This window comes from Opisthocomus hoazin, chromosome 3 (assembly GCF_030867145.1).
Source record: "Opisthocomus hoazin isolate bOpiHoa1 chromosome 3, bOpiHoa1.hap1, whole genome shotgun sequence".
NCBI classification, from domain to species: Eukaryota; Metazoa; Chordata; class Aves; order Opisthocomiformes; family Opisthocomidae; genus Opisthocomus; species Opisthocomus hoazin.
The window spans coordinates 79,987,608-80,007,003 of NC_134416.1; the positions used below are offsets into that span (position 1 = coordinate 79,987,608).

Sequence of the window (19,396 nt, forward strand, 5' to 3'; positions counted from 1 at the left end):
CTGTTACTCATTTTGTTGTCAGGTTTGTGAGATCCGACGCCAAAAAATCAAGATCCGCGGAACTAAAATGACCGATACAGAGAAATGGCTTGCTGATTTCTGAAGTGTACCTATTTCTATGTATTTTATCAAAATGACAAGTTTTACAAAGAATACCCTCTTCAAAACCATTTCCATGCACCAGATTTTTTAGTATGTCTGTGTATGTTGTTTTTGCAATGTGCTGTTGCGTTGCATGGGATCCTAGTAAGCCTTTTAAATAACCCAGACAAATGCATTCCGCAACGTAAGGACATGTTTTTGGGAAACATCAGACTTGTGTCTTTGAATGGCGTTTATAATGTACCTGTGGATTAAACATGGAGTTTTTAATCAGATGAAATGGGGTACTACCCAATAAGGAAACAAGGTAGTGAAGTTCAGTGCTGAATAGGCAATTTAATACAGTGTAACTTACAGTGGTCAGCCTCGTGAATTGCTCATACGCCCAGTTTCTTTGAGAGCTCCCTGAATTTTCCTTTGTCAGTGTATGCCAGTGAAAAGCCTAATAATGTATGACCTGTCCAGGGAATATTAGACATATGAGTAAATGTTGTTTAAGACACATTAATGTTCAGTTGGGACTTCTTGTGGTTTCTACTGCTAGGCATGTTGAAGCATCTCTTGCCCTGTGAAAAATGCAGAATCAGCTGGATAGAATAGCTTTTATGTCATCAAATTTAGTGGACAGATTTACGTCTCCGTTCTGAAGCTGAAAGATTTATCTCTCTGATTTTCCTAGAACGGCTCCTCTTGGATCAAAATATTTTCTTCTCAGCTGCTTTAAATTATGTACAAAATCATAGCAAAATTTTAAAAACTCCCAAACCATAGATCTTACGTACCAACCTACCACTTGTCTTTCATACAGTGCTATAGAAGCATCAGTGCAGTTATGGTTATATCAAGAGTTTAAAACTGGTTGATAAACCATGTGTGTTTTCTTTTTACTTCTGGAGCTTCTTGTAAAATGGCTCTTAATTATTTCAAGATTTCTTAGAACTCTTTGTGAAGAGAAGAGAGTTGGGATGGTCCCAGACGTAGTTTGCGGCAGTACTGTTGTTTGTTCAGTTACAAGTTCACTCATAATTTTTCTGTGGGTCATATTTAAACACTCTTGTAATTCAATAGGCATTCTGACCCCACACGATATCATCACCAGCAGGTGTATCGGAATCTGGCTTGCTTAAATCAGAGCGTATGTCTAGTCAGTGCTGGATGATGGAAACCAGTTTGTACTCAGGGCATGCCAGTGATTGAATCCATGTGTTCTTTTTCCAATCTTTTTTGTTTACTTCTAAAAATAATTTCAACAAACAATCACTCACTGTTTCCCTGAACAAGACAGTTTGTGTACAAATTAGAAGTCACAAAAAATACAAGCATTCTATAAAACAATAAAAGATCCTGACATGTTATGTTGCATAAAAATGAGAAAGAAGCAAGAGAGTATATGCCCTTTCTTCACACAGTTTATGTCATATGCTATACAATTTTTTGTTTGTATATGTTAAACCATCATGAGACACCCTTTAAAAACAACCTTCATTCTAGACAGAATTGATTGCTGGTAGAATATGTGTATCAGCTGTAGCTACGATGTTTGATCGGGAAGAAAATTGCTTTAAAGAAGATTATGTAAATAGCAAACCTGGAAAATGACTAGGTTTTCAAGTTTCCATTTTTCCTTTTTTAAGGCAAAATGATAGCAGTGAGAGTAAAAGGAAAAATCTTTTGCCGTAAGACACATGTTTCTTGGAATGTTTGTAAAAATATTGGAAAGAGTGGTTTGGATTTTGAAACACAAACTATGCACTTTTTAACATCGCAGTCGTGCATTGACTAGATCTGCTGAGGGGTTTTCTGTTAAGGCACAGTTAGAACTTTTTAGATGTGTCCACCAAACGTCCAGGCTTCCTCCAGTAGGTGCGGATGCCAACCACAACTGCAGCTGGTCAAGAAAAACCTTTTCCAGGTAACTCAGGAAGGTGCTGTTCACTTTTAGTGTGCAGGTCCAAGAAAGTCTTTCCATGGCAGTTTTTAAGTTGTTCTTCCCGACTTGTATTCTTAGTTGTGCTTCTGAGATGAGATCACTCAGCTTTCTGCCAGTCTCTTTCTCAGCCCTGCAGAAAGTACTTGTCTCTCGCGTGTCCACTCTTCTCCCCATACATCAGTTTTGGGAGAAGGAAGAAAGCAAGGCTCATTCTCCTGGTCTCTGTGTCCCAACAGAGTACTCCTTGAAGAGGATCAAGGCCCCCTCAGGACTTCAATAGATGGGTAAAACGTGTTGTTTGAAAGGCAGTGGTTCCAGGAGGCACCAAAGTGGCCTTCAGAATCCAGTTTAGAAGTTACATGATATTTTTCCTCTCAAGCCCACAACATCCAGCTGGGCTTCTAATGTTAGCTAAAGGATTTCTACCTGGCTGTATCACCATTTTGGAATACCTTGGTAGTTGGCTGGGTTCTTTACTAGTCAAGATGTAACTGCAGTAATTGCAGCATCACAGTACTTTGTTATTTAAGAGGGATGCACTATGTGCACTTTCCAAGGTTGCATTAAGCCAAGTCCCTTTTCTCTAGTATCTATGACAAGAGTGTGTGGGCTGTCCTTTACAGAACAGACATGGGTATGTGTAGTTCTCCAAGTATGCTGCTGTAGAGTTTTTAATCTGGTTTTGGAGACAGTAGAATGAGATTTCCTTCTTGGCCAAAGTAGTGATTCAGACAACTGAGATGGGTAGTCAGTGTCATCGAGTGGGTTGCAAATGTTGGCGGATACTGGAGGGACAGAGGAGCACAAATTAGTGATGTGATTTCTGGCTTACAGAAGGAGGCTGGGTTTTGGAAGCAGTAAACCTGCAGAAAATTTAAGCCTAGTTTAGTCTGTGAATAAAAGAAAGGTGGCATTTGCCAGATAACTTAGCAAATACTTAAACAGATAAACATTTCTGTTAGAAAGATTAATAGTGAAGGGTTGATAAATACAAAACCAGTATCTGACCTGTAAGTAGAGGACAGGCAAAGCAAAGGAGCAGAGCTCATACTGGAAATTTATCTGAGAACCTCCTTGTCTTTGAATGCTTGATGAATTTTTGGTGATTATGCCTTTTTTTTCCTTGGGCCTCCATTAATATTTTTCATTAATTTGTGTTCAGGGCAACGTAACCCAAAGAAAGTACTATACTCTTATGCATGAGGAAACTCAGACTCAATTTACACATCTGCTGTTACAGTATCCACAGACCTTTTGCAAGGAAGGTGACTGTCAAATGCTACTGATTGAAATTTTCAAGCATTAGCCTTGTAAGATTCTTTTCCACACAATTTTGGCTCGTAACCTCCCCATGATGTTATTGTGCTTCAAATATATTCAAAAGTCTTATCTAAAGCTCTTAAATTTTAATAAAGATGTAGAGCTTTCACAGAAGGAAAACACATTCAGCACATTCCTCAGTTATTTTGTCTGCAATATTGGAAGTATTTTTAAAACAGCATGTGAGCCATGACATGAATTTAATGGCAAATTGGTTTTGCATCATATGTGGTCTCATCAGTATGGGAACAGAAGTAACACTGTTTGTTAGACTTGTCCTTTTGGCTCACTTCTAGCTCAGCTGATGATATTAATTATAGTCAGAGAATACTTACTAACATCTTTTAAAAATTATGTATTTGTTGCATAACATAATTTGACCTAATATATCCATCTAGTTAAAAATGCTACATGGGTGAAGCACGAGTGCTAAGATTAGGAAATACTCTGTTACGCTCAGAGAGGGCTTTCTGTAACAAAGTTGGGATGGGAAATCATTTCAGATAATGTTGTTAAGGCTTGATTTCTTTATAAAAGAAGCAGCCAGCCATAACAAATTATTTTCAAGTTCTATTGTTTTGGTATATACAATTGCAAGAAAGAAACAGAATGTTCTTTGTGTTTTTTCCATTTATGTTTAGCCTTGTAGGTTTACCGAGGTTGGCATTAAAGAACTACTTTTAACAGTTTTTGTGACCTGTTCTTGAACTAGATGCTTCTTACATACATTGTGGTGTGGCTGGCTTCAGACATGCTTTTCATCTTCTTTATGCTGTTTGTGAAGTATGCTGCACTTAGCTGACAGTATAATAAAAGCATTTTTGTGTGTGTATTTGTCCAAAGTTGCATTATTGCAGCTGTGCACTACCTGTTTTCTAGTAGCTGTAGCTGCTGTAGCTGCTGTGGCAGCATGTTCATCCATACATCCATCTAGTGTTCCTCAGAAGATTCAACTAAATAAGAATGCGTAGAGCTGAAAAAGATAAGCTGGCTTCTAACAAGGATCCTTTCTTCTTACTGAAGCAGTAATGTTTCTTTGAGGAATTTGACTATACCAAACCAACATCCTTCACTCATCTGGTGCTTGGGGAAGGGTGATTGGTGATCTCGGTCACTTCAAGTGGAAACACAACGTTTGCTTACTTTCTGCCATGATTCTCAAGATTTCCTAGACTTATTAAATTACCAGTCCAACCGTTTTTTGTTCTCAAGTAAAATGACCTTGCTGTCTGGAGAGACAGGAATGAATGTGGAAGCTGCAAAATGGCTTGTGCTTGTGAAGTGTTGGGGAAATTCAGATGCTGCCTGCCTCCCAGATGATTCAAGTTCTCCATAGCTACTGAATTTTGGAGACTTTATAGTCAGATTAATCAAAGTCCCCACTTTGATAATTGTCTCTTTTTTGAAAGGTAGTATCCTGAAGAATCAGGTACAGTATTAAATGCTTATGTCTTTATTTAGTTAAAATGCAGTGCAGAAGAGTGTGATTTTTTTTTCCTGAGTGCCCCAATCAGACAAGAAGAATGCAACAGTAGGTAGCTGTTCTCTATGTAATTCCTCCTCTGTAAACCAAAGCCTGAGGAGTCTGTTTCACAGAACAGTGTCCCATGTTCAGCTCAATGTAGGGCATTCTGATTCTGTAAGAACTGGAGGGACGGGGAGGTAGGATTCAGCTTCAGTTAAAGTCTGTGCCTAACCACTGGCAGGCAGTTTGTTCATCAGGAGAGGTGCTCCATCTTAATATGGAATAACACCATAACTTCAGGCAAAAGGTTTTGAGAGGAGCTCTAAAATTGTACTCTCTCCATTCCTGAACATTTGGCTTGGTGCTCTTTTCTGGATATAAGTCTAATTTTTCAAATTCCACGAAGTTCAGTGACCAGAATTGAAGTCTGCAAAATCACTAGTTACTATTAACATTCTTGCCCATTTACTATGCCTGACTTTATCTATATTGGCCTCACTGGCTTTAGTAATGCACTGTATCCAGTGGATATTTAATGTGAAATGCAGAAATAATCCATGGTATTAGGAAGCAAGACCAGGACAGCTTTATTTCCCACCCTCCGTCCCCTCCACCTTGTAGAAACTGCTTGCCACAAAGCTGCAGCTCATCCCGGTTAACATGCTCTACGTCCAGTGTAGTTACCACCAAGTCTCTCCCTATGCAGGATGCAGGTTTATCAAGAACGTGTGGAGGGTGTCCAAATGTCATGTGGCAGTGTGCTTAAAGCATTCTCCTGAAAGATGGGAGCTGAATGTTTGTGTTTTATAACCTAGGACCCTCCTGAGTGCTTTTAAAAAGGAAGGCCAAGTGAGGGAGACTCTATTCATATCCCACTCTTTGTAAAATTAATTCATTCTCAGAATTTTCACTCAATGTGGAAAGGACACATACAAAGGAGTGCCTTCCTCTGAACTCTGGTAATAGCTTTGAGCAATGGGAAGCTACTATTTAAACAATGAAATCTCCCACAACAAATGTATTTTAAGGGTTCATTAATCCTCTGGATTAAAGGAAAGGTTATTGTTATTGTTTAGGTCTTTGAAATACTAGAAAACCACCAGGCAGTTCTGTATATTAGATATCTGCAGCTATGGGGAGTACCAGGATGGACAGAGCAGTGAAGCGATGGATGTGATGACTGAGGAATGCCAACAGCATGTGTGCCCTCTGCCTCAGCTAAGCCTGGTTTTGTCTAGTGACGTCAGTACCTTTCAAATATAAAAATTCAACAGATTTTCCTACGTGTTTTTGGTTTTATTATTATTATTTTTCCAGGAAAAGGAAATAGAGCTACGTTCCAACATGCTACAGAAAATACTATGCAACCCAATGAAACCCAAGTCACTTGTAATAACATTTTTCGTATTTTTAAAAGCAGCATAAACGGTAATGAAGTCTTGGCATGCCAACCAACACGTTGCAATTATTGGCAGCCAAGGTGTTACAGATCTTCAGAAGTATGTCTGTGAAGTCCAGCAGACATAAATAGAGTACAGTGTGATCTCATATCATCATGCAAACAAATTTTCAATTCTGATTCTTCTCTCAGAAGTCCTTAAACAAGAATTTGAGAGGAAAATCAAAGAGATGAGAAAGAGCTTATTCCCTAAACATACTAACTGGAGTATTTAACCATAATTTAAGGTCTGAAGAAACTAATGAAAAAACAAGATCAAGCTTAACAACAAACATAGTGTCATACTGTGCGTTGCTGAGTGTTGGGCTCTCCAGTTCCCTTTAACAAAAACCATCAAATGTCTACCAGACTGGCATTTCTGCTGTGACATTCATCTGCAGTTCTCGTCCCTGTCTCCCTGTCCTTTTCGGAGAGCAGTATTACTGTACCTCTTCTGATCTGTCTGTTTGGTCTCCTGTCATTGCTATAAATGCTCATTATAAATACACTGTGCTGAGAAATTAGGTCATATGACAATCACTCTTTTTTGGTTACTGACAATTTACAACGTCGACAAAACATATTCTTTACTGTGCCTATTTTTCAACTTTGCTAGATTTCACAAGGAGCATCCCTAAACGATTTACGGAAGAAGAAGAGGCGTGCACCTCTTCCGCCAGCTGCATCTGCTCCACCCACTCCTGCCATGCCGAACAGGACAGAAGAGAGGGAAGACAAGAGGAAGAGCACAATGGGTGAGATGTGTTCTTTGCTCCTGTGTAATCTCGTGCATGTGCTCTCAGTGCTCACTGTTTGAAGTTTCCTTAATTCTGTTATGCTGTGAGTTTGGAAACTTTTATAACCGGGAGGAAAAAACGCATTTCTCTGCGGAATGAAAGTCTGGAAATAGGTGTTTGTATATTACCTCTTTTTTTAATGGCACCATTCATAGTACCACAGGGAAGTAAAGGTACATAACGCTCATCAGATAGTTTGAATGTTTGGTACAAGCTGGATATCCAAAAGCACTAGCCCTGGCCATGTTCTGCACCTTTAAGGTGACGGTGGTTTTGCTAGTAAATGGAAATGCGGAAACAGTAAATGGAAATGCTAGTAAATGGAGATGGGTCAGGCAATACTGAATGCATTTGAAGCCATGGGGTTCTGCTAGAACTGAAGTACAGTCAAGCTGGTTCAGTATCTCCTCACGTTCCTAAAGCCTGAAGACATTTTCTTTTCCTGTAGTCCTCCAACAGTTTGACATGAACTGACCACATTCAGTGAAGTTTTTCTTTTGAAATTAGTCCTCAGTTTTATTATAAATCAGTCTCTTCTGAGTCTTCAGCTAATCAGTATCAGAAAAGAACTGGTGCTCTCAAACGAATGCCGTACATAGCTGGAGACAGCAAAAGAAACCAGCCTTCAGCCATATGTGACACCACATTTACTCTCATACAGGAAGACTGAAAAATGTTCTCCCAGACCTCTGTCGTTATCTGACTGCTAGCTTATTCAAATCGTTGGGTGCTCTGCCCGAGTGAGGACCCCAAAATTATGCTTTTAGCAAACAAAGTGATTTTATGATGGGTAAAGATAGGCAATAATAACCCCACATATTGGAACTCATTTTTCAGTACATTAAGAGAATTATTCTTCAAGTGCCGTAATGCACTCACTGCACTTCATTCCTTTGACCTCATGTTTCATAAAGTGCCTAAGACATACAGATATGAGATCCTGTCATACATAATTGCTTACATTACAAGTGTCTCACAGTTTAGAAAGAAACCTCTTGGCTTTGTTCCAACATTTATTTTCAGTAAATGCTTCACATTTAATGCCTCAGCATTTATGTAGCAGCAGGAGTCCATTATCTTGTGACATGTTGGACTCCATTGACATCTCTTACTTAAACCCTTTAAGGGGAGCATTATCGCTGTGCCATGTAACACAGGAGTTTTCAGCAAATTGGCATGCTTTTAGCCATTGCAAATGTCACAGTCTGTCGCTCCTCATGCTTTGCACTGCTGCTGGTCACTTTTCAATGACATTTGGTGCTTTAACTTTTTGTAAGTGTTTGTACTATTCTATATCAGTGCTCAGAATGTTACAGATGAAATAAAGCAGAGCAGAGCCACTTCAGTCCGTTCAGTGCTGTGTACAGAAGTGCTTGCTGGCCAGACTGCTGATGTAGGATTCTGTAGTATCATTTACTTTAATGGAGCCTTATTAATTTTCACCAACAAAGAACGCGTCCCACAGTAGCCCTGTCTTCAGTGCTTTTCATTTTCTGCTACTTTCTTGAATGAATGCGTTCATTAACAGAAAAAATGTTACAGCAAGGGAAGGTTGGGAAAACAGCGTCTCTTCGGGACCCTTGCAAGAAAACGATGAGAAAGCACAGATGGCTCTGAAAGCAAGAGAGAAAAGCTGTGAAAAAAGCAAGACTGTAGTGAGGGGAAAAACGTGCTGCAAGAAATAGGCAGCCGCATGATGGAAAAAGGATTCAAGCTATCTGTGTATCTCCCAAGTTAGCCACATGAATCAAAGCAAAAGATCCTATCAGAAATATTCTCAAACTGGCAAATTAATTTCACTATTCAATACTGAATCACTTATTCTGACCCCAAAGTATTGTGCCCAGTTTTCTCAAAGCAGTAAAAAAGGGTCTGCACATTTGCCAGCATTAAATTGTGGCTCGAATCTCTGGAAGCTAGTGACTCCTAAGAAGAGAATCATAATGGTTTAATCTTTCTTCCTCCCTCTCGGTACTACTTCACTTCTCAGCAGCACAAGAGCATGAGCCTAAGAGTGTAGGAATGATCGGACCAGAGGTCCGTCTCTGCCAGCATCCATCTTCAGCAGTGACCACAGCAGATGCCTCAGGAGGAGAGCAGAACGAGCAGGTAGTCACAGTTCCTCAGAGCACTTTCAGCCTCTAAGGACTTTCCAAATTGCAATAGCTCTAGGGCTATACACTACAAACTGGCAGCAGCTTTTCAACATTGCAAGTGGTTAATAGAGTATAGTCCAAAGTCTAAAGGTGCATGTATTTGTTTAGTTGTTGTACATAGTACTGAAATAAGCTGCCAGCCAAAGTTATGAGCATTTCCTTTGATAGCTTAGAACACTGTTTTGCAAAAAATGACTTAATCATCTGCTTCTCCACAATGTCAAAATAGTAAAAAATCTAATCAGAAAAAGAAAACAAATCTGTTAAGATACCTACTTCAAAATACTTACCTGAGGCATTTTCCTCTTTCTCTCAAAGAGTCGGGAAAATAGTCACCTGAAGTATCCTAGAGGTCAACAAATTCAGGCAATTTGGCACTGAAGAAGATAAAAATGAAACACGTTTTTCACATTTCCTTACATAGCTTTTTTCAATATTTTTTTTAATTAAGCTTCTTTTTTTCTCCTTCCTTATGTCTGCCAAAATTGGTGATATTAATTGTTAGTTGTGATGTACATGTCTGTGCTGGGCCCAATTCTGGTCCCATTGCTGTTGCTATAAGAGAGACCTAGTTCTTCTTTTTCCCTTATTTCTTTTGGGGGCAAGTAAGAGCAGAATTGGATCCAGAGAGACTTTTGATGTGGGTAAGGGAAAATCAGTGCGTGTTTAAAAAAAAATAACAGAAACCAGAGTGATCATTACCTTGCAGTGAAGTAACAAGTTGGTTGATCCCCCTGTAGGTGATGGACGGCAGGTGCCACAGAAGCCTCCTAGAGGCACCACCACTCGTGGCCCACCCCAGTTAGTGATCCCCCCACCCCCACCTTACCCTCCACCTGACAGAGACATTATGGATCCATCAGTCTGTTACAGAGAAGCAGATGTTACAGCACCAACAGAGCTGGTACCTGAAAGTATGTTTGAAAAGATATGTATTTGCATTTCCACTCCTTTGATGGTTACTCTCAGGGGTAGCTTTTCCAGACTTTCCTCTCTGCTCTCTAGACATGCATGTCTGTTTTTTCCCCTCTTTTCTGGCCTGTTGTCTTTTAAAATGCCCAATGCAGTGTAACTAATTAATACAAAGTAAACAAAACACTTGTTTGGAGACAGTTTTGCCGATGATACCCGGCCATTGTGTGGAAGCATTTAAAAACAACCATCAAAGCTTGTGACTTAATGCGACTGGCAGCAAAGATCTGTTGTCTTGTATTAATTCTCCGTGTTTGTTTCTCTGTACTAACATTTTTTCTGTCTCTGCAGAGACAAGTTCTTAGGAGAGGCAATAGGTCTATGAGTCTAGGTTGAAAACTACAGGGTGTTTCCTTTAGGAAAACTAAACCATTTGCAGGAGCTGTGTGTTGGTAAAGGCCTTCCTGTCCTGATGGGTACATATTCCTTGCCATCTCTGGGTAGTCCGTTGTGTGCTTTTCCCCTTGGGGCATAACAGTTACCAGACAAAGAAATACGGTATTTTCCACATCCTTGTGTATTTGTGAAAATCATGTTTTCATGCTGCTTTTTCATGCTTATCCATCGACTGTCTTTAAATCTTTGTACACAATCCAAGTCTTTGATCATGTATTATGTTCCCTGTGGGCTTGCCCTGCACACCCATGTAGATCCTGTAAAGGCAGCAAAGCTCTACACATTATGGCATCTCATGGACACCCTTCCTTTGAAAGTTAGGAGGGTGTCTCCTAACCATGGGACAGAGAAATGTCTCCATGAGCTGCTAATTTGGCAGACCATCTTTTTCCAAGACGTTTGCTTTAACAGAAGCATTCTGCAGGTAGCAGTTACTCTGATACATTAATGTTGGTGTGTTTTCTGTTGGGTGCCAGCTAAACCTAAAGCATTATTTTTCAAATCTGTGCTGAGGAAATACAGATTGACAGGTTTTACTGGAGGGCGGAGAGAAGGAAATTAAGGAGATCCGTACTAACAGAAAACCTGAATCTTACTGAGAATTAATGCTAGTTCATTTTTACTAGCATATGCACAGAAATCACATCATATTTATAATCTTTTTTGTTTTTGCTAGATACCATCAGCTTGCCTACAATGTTTTCTTTATTAAAAATCCATTGTGGCCTTCTTTGTATTAATATTTCTTCTTTATTTGAGTTTCTATCACTGTTATTTTGCAATGCTTTCCTGATCTACCTTGGTGATCAAATACCCTTTAATCAATGCAGCTCTGATGTTATCAACCTGATCATTTGCTCTTAAACAAACACAGTATCCCAGCCAAAAGGATTTGATTAAGCTTGTACGTGGAAACATACGTGAGCTTTTATTATCGTCAGTTTACTGAGAGCAAAAGAACAGGGCTCAGTGAGTACTTACTTTAGACTTAAAGCATCAGTATTGGAGAGGGACAAGTTTAGCTTTATAATTATGCTGTGCTCTACCTAGATAAAGATACATGTGTAGATTTACACAAGAGAAATATGTATAGATGTACCTATGAGAGAAAACAGCAGATGTGACAGGTGCTAATTATATTGCCTAATGCCATTCTGAAAGGTGCTGAGATACAGTAGCGATAGAGCAGTAGAAGAACAGAGTTTTGCAATGATGTTTTTTATTGCCTGAGAATGCCTCAAGCAGTGCAAATAGGACTTTGGCGGTAGATTCAAAGAACAAAATTTCCAGTCTTCCTAACCTTAACCTCAGTAGGTGTGTTTTCTCATAGAACAAGGTGGGAAGGAGGATAAGCTACTGATGCCAACTATTGATGAAAGGTATATTTGTTCTGAAATCACTCTCAGAATAGCTTCCTCTGATGAGGATTGTGGTCTTCCTTTGCTGAGTGGGTGACTGTCACCAGCAGTTTGTCTTTCACAAGATGAGATCCCCATTCAGAAATCAAAATTCTGTGATTGTGTGGAGTTTAAATTCTTGTTCCTTACAACCTGCCACTGTCTGTGAGGCACTGCGCGTCACCCTTCAGTCCTTCCTAGCAAACACACAGTTGTCCCATTGTGCTCTGGGAAACCCGAGCTGAGGAATTTTTATTTCACAGAGGATGGTGGTGATCGCTCTTCACAGAGTTTTCCAAACTTACATTCATGAACAGGGCCTTAAGTAAGATACTTGGGCTTTTCTGACTCTAGTGGTAAGAATCTCTTCCACAAACAAAAGTACAGTTGTTCCGCACAGTTTTTGCTCTTTAGTCTTTTGTTCTCATTATATGACCTTTCCTCTTAACTTTTGGTCTGGTAGACCCTTAGCTGCATGTTGTATGCATGTCTAAAATGATTTGTTTATGAGATCCTTTCTACTTCCTTATGTTACTAATCAGATTGTTCATGGCCTGTGATTCTAAGATTGACTGTGCTTTGGGAATGCAGAAATGGAGATCGTCGCCTCTGTTGTATGGTGTATGGTTATGTCATAACTTACGAAGTTCCCCAATAAATCAGTCAATAGTAAGCTCTGTGCTGCTTACCTCAGATAAAGAATGCACGTATTGAAAGATTGCTGCACCTAGACAAGCAACTAGAACATGCTGCCTTGCAATGTTTTCAGCTAGCTCATTAGAATAAATGCAGTATTCCTGAGAACCTCCATGACTAGCCCTCTGTTTGGCTTTTTATAGCTATCATTAAGAAACGCAATAAGAAATGAAAAGCTGTTTGAAAAAGAATAAACAGTTCACCTTCTTGTAGAGTGAGACCTTGAAGTTAAACTCTTCACTCTGACACTGGATAAAGTACTAGTGAACTCGGGGTTCGCACTGAGTAAGAGTTTGATAACTGACTGATTTTTAAATTTCAGCAAGTGTTCTGTCTTTAAAGAATTGAAATCATGATTTGAATGTGTCTTTGTTTTTAACTATAGATCAAATAATCAATCATCACTTAACCAGAAAGTTTGAAGGGGATGAAGGAGTGGGTATAGGCGTTTCCCGGTTGTTTTGTGTAGATGACGTGTATACTACTAGTTGATGGATAATACCAGATTAATTTTAAGAACAAGGAGAATGGAGAAGAGCCTTGTCCCTATATCTAACTTTTAATGATTTTCATTATATCTTTGATACATTAATATGTAATACAAGCCACTTGACAAAAGCTGTGACAGTTTCACAATTAGGTCATATTTCATCAGTCACCTTAGCTATACGTCTGGTCATTCACAGTCATTAGGGATAGTCTCTAAGGGTTGGACTTTGTTAACTTGAAGCCAAAACAGGTAGAGAAACTTGGAGACAAAACTGTGTTTTCTTACATGTGGTTCTAAATTAGTTGAGAACTGCAGGCTGCTGAGTAGGGAGGTTTGCTGGCCTGTCATAGTGCCTTGTGTCGTAAAGCATCTGTCAAAGTGACCCAGCCTTCTCTTTCTTGGAGATGGTCTGTAAAGCAGGAGAACTTGCAAGTGTGAGTTAGGAGGCTTAAAGCGCCATCACTCCTCTTATTCATCCAGCTTGACCTGAGGCTAAAGAGTTATGTTGAATGTCCAACATCATATATCTTGTGTCTTCTGGAGAATTAAAATTCAGGCCAAGTAAAGCAGAATTCGTAGACATGCTGTGTATCGGGAGGTGGTCTGCTGTTGGGGTTGAGTTAGCTCATACATGAACCCAGGGAGTTAGTCTGAGAGCGTCTGTGGGATTTCGAATTTTGATACAAGTGCCCGTGCACCTACACCTCCGTTGGGCATCAGATTCTTTAATGTTACTGAGCATGCTAGCCATTCTGCTGTCTGACCTAAACAATGTGTATAATTTTATCCTTTTACTCTTTTCCCCCAACAGTTTACTGTTGTGCATCATTCCCTTCATATACCAAGCGTGTCTGACAGACCTTGCCTCTTCCTATGACCTTCATACCTCTGAACCTCCTGTTGCCTCTGCTGCCCTGGTTCTTCTGTTGCCTTCCTTCCTCCCCTGCTGGAAAAGAACTTTTTCTCTGACTGAGATTTTGGCTTCCTTTCTTTTTGAACTTGCACATTCTCTTTTAATTACTCTTGATTATTTTTGGCTGTGGTTCATACTCATTTGTGAGATGTATGCTCCAGAACTGAATGCTGTGTTATATAAATCTGAACATCACCCTCAGAAGGATTATCCATACATTTGTCTGTTCTTTTTCAAAAGACTTTTTATTTTCAGCCATGGTTTAATTTGATTTGGTGTTTCAAAGAGTGTGTTTTTGGGACGGTGTGTCTTACTTTCAATACGGTCTAAAGATTTAATGAAAACTTCTTAAAAACATTTTTTGGTTTGGTTTTTTTTTTTTCTGTTTGCCGAGGTATAACATTTTGCATTCTCTAGTACATTATATTTTTCCTTCATTGCATATGTTTTGTTCATTTGGAACAAAACTGGAACTGGGCATGGCCTAGTCAGGTTGAAGTGCAGGATTCTTTCTATATCTTGGCTATCAATCAAGCGGCTGAGGAAAAGAGAAACAGAAAGTTCTGTTGGGGCTGTAAGGGGCCTAAAAGGAATGCTGAGAACCAGTACCAAATGCACTGATTCACAGGCTTTACTTCTGCTTTCATCCTGATGCTTAGTATGAGTAATTTTATCTTGATGCTGGAGAGATCCTATGGAAATCAAGGTGTGTGTTCTGTTTCTGTAGCAAAAGATGCAAACACTGTTTGCTCAAGGTAAATCTTGTTCCACAAGTCTCCTTTTTACAGTTGTACTGGGAATAGTCAGTGAGTTATAATTAAAATATCAGCTATAGGATTCTACTTACTAAAGCTGCTTTGCGCTGAAGAAAGTTCTTCAAGTGAACGGCCCATAAGGCATGTATTTTTAATCGTTCAGAACTATAAACATAGGCTTTATGGATTGTGATGGTGCACACACCCAGAACTATTCTGACCTCACATGTACTGTGATTCAAGACATTTATGTTATTTAAATGAGTTGCAATACATAACTCTAATTTAAATGATGAAAAATTATTGTTTTACCCTCAAGCAATTTGTGATGTTCATCTTGAATCCTTTCCAGGTAGACAAAATGGGGAATAAGAAAGCAAAGCATTCCTACAGATAATGTGAAACATGACTAAAAAGGGCTTTGACGGTTTTTAATACAAATATGACATGTAGTTAATAAATTTTAAGTGATGCTTCAGAAAGTATACTTAATACCCTAAGGGTCTTCTAATAAAAGTGGAGTAGAATTGAACTCTGCGCTGACAGGTACTTTGTAATAGCTTCTTAAGACAGGACAATGGTTTAATTGTAAGTCTTCTCTTAAAAAAACTAGTAGGTGTTCACAATGTGAAGATTAAGAACATAATTTACCCATTCTTATTACTCTATTTACATCCTATTTGTAACTGCAAAGAGTTACATGCCCTGTGGAGTTCAGACTAGTATAAAAATGGAATAATGAAGTGGTGAAATGAAGTATTTTATATTTTTACGATGTAGGAGTACAGTGTATTGTAAAAGCAGTTCTTTGCATTGACACCAGTTTAACTTGAAGAAGATTTGAGTTTTCAACAAAATTACATTTTTGCTTAAAAAGTTTCCTGGCTTTGAAGGAATACAGCTATGATCCCTCTCCACATGACTAATAAGTTTGCTGTGAAAAGCTGTCCCTTTTCAGGTGGTCTCCTCAAACTCTTAAAAGCTCTAGGTGAAAACTATATAAGTTCATTGCTCATCCTTAATTTGCTTTTTTTTTAAAAAAAAATTAAAATGCAAAATTTGCCCCTAAAAAATGTTTGTGGGAATTAACATTTTGTATGAAATTCCTGTGTAAAATATTTTAATGACCAGTTTAAGCTAACCAGCTCTGCCTTTCCAAATCTAAAGAAAAATTCCTTGCTTATGCTAGCTCATATCCTTTATTTCTTACAATTTCGTAAGTGCCAGGTACACACACAGTGTTAAACAGAACTTAAAAAAAGAAGAAATATTGCTGCATCTTTACAATAAATCATCTTAATTATAGTAGATTATACTGGCATGTTTAAAACCTCCCATTACGATACACAGTGTGGGAAAGAACGTTCAGTGACAATCATTAAATCCAAATCTGTTCAGTGGAATTGCATAGATCCTCTGTTTCACAACTGCTAATTCATTAATAGAGCACGTGCAAGGGGATAAAGTGTTCAAGGAAACTGTGATTATGGGAGAGTGAACTCGCTGCAAGTTTGGTTCACGAGCACCAGCTCATTGCCCAGGTACAGTCGGGAATCCCTGCTTGTTTCAGGCTTTGACCCAGGATCTCTAATGTCACCTTGATTTGGCTTCTGGAAGAGAATGAGAGTTTTTCTGTCATTTTCAATGAGAGGAAGAAATGCCAGTTTAGGTCAGTTTGATGAAGTCGTAGGTTAGCAATGATAGAAAAGGACATTGGCTTGATTTTACTTCTTTTATTTTAACCGTGGAGACATTAGAAGTGTAGTGAGAATGACATGGAGAAGTTGATAACAAAGTGACTACTATACTACAGTTTTTAACCAAAATACCCTTACCAGGGTTAGTAAGAAACGCATTGAATATATTCAGGATTTTTCTGCACTAGCCAACAGCATTGCTCAAATACTACTCTTCATGGTAAGATATCCGGGGTGAAAAACAAATAAACCAAAAAAACCACCCAAAATTGGAAAAATACTATTGAGTTGTTTCAGGAGGACAAGCAAATGCATAGATAGTTTATAAATCAAGACAAATTCCAGTATTACGACTCCAATGTCAGTGACATTCAGTGCTCTTAGGAAAGAAGAACAGATGTATAATTTATTATTAAACCCGTTCTGATACATGATGAATGTGCTCAAACCCTCGGAAATCCAGTGAATTAGAAACAGATTAAGCTTCCTGGTGCACGTATTTTACGGAATGGCCAGATAAAACCTTTTTTGTGTTGACCACCAGAGGGAGCCGATGCTGTCACATATCTGCAGTAGGCAGCAAGTAAGAGTAATTCTAAAGATGAGTTTTAAGCTGATAGATACCACATTTATACAAAGATTTTCAGCTCTTTAAGAAGGCCATAAAATTAAACCTAGTTTACTGAGTTTTTTTGTTCAGCAACTAAAAAGAAAAACAAATTTTTTTTTCTAGATTTTTAAAAATTGGTTTCATCCCAAATAGGAAGATGAAATCATATTTGCAGCTGATGCCACTGTGATGGCATCTTCCAGACATAAGCTCAAATATTTACTCTAGGCATTCTTGCAGAGGGTGGTGGCATGTTGGGTTGGCCATCGTATTGCATAGATATTGCCTGTATATTTATGGCAGCTGTGTTCAAGGTGTGGAAATTAGTGCGTATAGCTGGTGTATGTGCTTAAGAACAAGTGCATAGGAGTAGGTCAGGTTTAGTGCCAATGTCGAAAGAGGTGTTCTGCTAGAAAGGTTTATCAGCTTGAGCTTTAGCATTTTAAAAGCATGAGCGGATTGTTTTAGTATCTGTCCTCTTTCACAGACAAATGACTTTGTTACCAGCAATTCTGTCATTCAGAGACTATATTGAGGATTCAGAGACTCTCCAAACGTCTTTAAATGTCTTTTCTACATGTAATACTTTCTTTTTTTTTTCCTGAGGATTGAAATCTTTGAGGATTGAAATGAATGTTGTCTTTCTCACTGAGCAGCTGGATTTTTTTCTTTTCCGGTGACAGGGCTGTAGAATACTAAACTTTGAACTGATTCCATTTTTATCTTTAGAAAACGTGCTTGTAGTCCAGAAATGAAACTTACTCTGGGCAGGTAAAATATGGAAAGAATATTCTAAATACAAGAATGGAAAAAGAATATATTTCTCTTTTTGTTCATTTTTAGCTGGAACTGTTTCAAGCTGTCCATGGCATCTAGAGTGCTCAAACAAGTGCCAAGGGAGAGTAATCAGTAGAGAAATCATCCAGTCCAAATTGCATGATGAATTGCAAAGGCTTGCATTGCATTTATTTATTAAACACATGGCCATGCAATCTATCATATGCCCATCATTTGTCCCTGTATTCTGCATTTGTAAAGTAAACTCTGTGGTCATGATTCTCATACACTCATCTTTTATGTTTACAGCCACTTTAAGCCCTCTTTATTGTTCTATCCCAGTATAAAAGTGCCTTTTTGTGAGATGGGCCATGTGTGTGCATATAAGACAGCAGTTCTGTCTTCCGAACTTGGCTTCTAGTCACTACCATGACTCTCAATATATATTTAGTACATGCAGTAGGCACCATTTAACTTTCCATACTAAAATACATGTTATTTTAGAAGACAGAATGTAACTTATTCCATCCCTCCAAAATTACAGCCATGTTGTGTTCTAATGTCATTGCAAAAGTATGAACTCACCCCTCAAGGACAGTGAGACAAGCTTGCTGTCACTGTTTACACAATTCTTACTCTCATGTATAGTACGCAGACAGGCTTCTGTATAGCACCTGTATGGCTAGAGAAGTCCACTGTTAAAATTCGTGAGAAGTTACCAGAACAAAAAGCGACGTAATTAATTCTTTGTTTATCCAGAAGAGCTTACATGTAATAAGCTGTGCTGATTTTTGCCGAGGTGGAGAAAGGGGAAGGTGATCTTGTATTTTTCTATACAGGAATCAGCTGGTTTATTCCTTGTTTATTGCATATTCTTCTGTGATGCTTTGACTTTGGATTGTAAATGACTGTTGAAAGCTCAGCAGCAAGAATCAACTACTTTAGAAGTTGGTAACATACTGAATGGGTATCAGCTACTGGCTCCTTTATATCCCTTGAATGTTCCTTGAACATGAAAGATTTTTTTTTTTCCTGATCAGTTCTAATAAGAAAATTGTAAATTTGGGTCACCAAGTATGCTTCATTTTCTCATACCTTGAGAAAGTTCTGAAGAAGGAAACTCAGTCCTGGATAAAGATAACACCAGATGGAAAGGGGGTATTTTGTATTCCCTTATGTGTTCACTCTGCTGCCTGCCACAGTATTGGAAATAATACCTGTGATTTTGCAGAGTTTGAGCCAGAAGTCAGTCCTACTGTAAGGGAGCATAAGTCCTTTGAACGTAACAAAATATTTTCTGGTTACATTAAGTATGGGACTGGACTCCAGTGAATCAAGTAGTCTTTCTAGCCTCATTTCCTGGTATTTAGGTTTTTAACTTGTTATTTACCTATTTCATAGAGCATGGGATAAACCTTAGCTTCACATTTCCCATCCTGACTAAATGTAAAGACATTTCTCTTCCAATTGCTTGCAGCCCAGCTC

General features: G+C 38.6%; 1 protein-coding gene across 8 annotated transcripts in view; it reads left to right on the forward strand.

Moving 5' to 3' along the window:
• COBL (cordon-bleu WH2 repeat protein) overlaps positions 1–19,396 on the forward strand; it is a 161,366-nt gene that overhangs the window by 100,637 nt on the left and 41,333 nt on the right. For 5 of the 8 annotated variants that reach the window (XM_075416744.1, XM_075416745.1, XM_075416748.1 and 2 more), the window contains 2 exons: positions 6,872–7,010; positions 9,949–10,122. In XM_075416744.1, the coding sequence (XP_075272859.1) occupies positions 6,872–7,010; positions 9,949–10,122 (313 nt within the window). Of the gene's footprint in view, positions 1–6,871; positions 7,011–9,948; positions 10,123–13,970; positions 15,360–19,396 lie in introns of those variants that run through there. The other 3 variants (XM_075416750.1, XM_075416751.1, XM_075416749.1) reach the window with 2 other exon arrangements.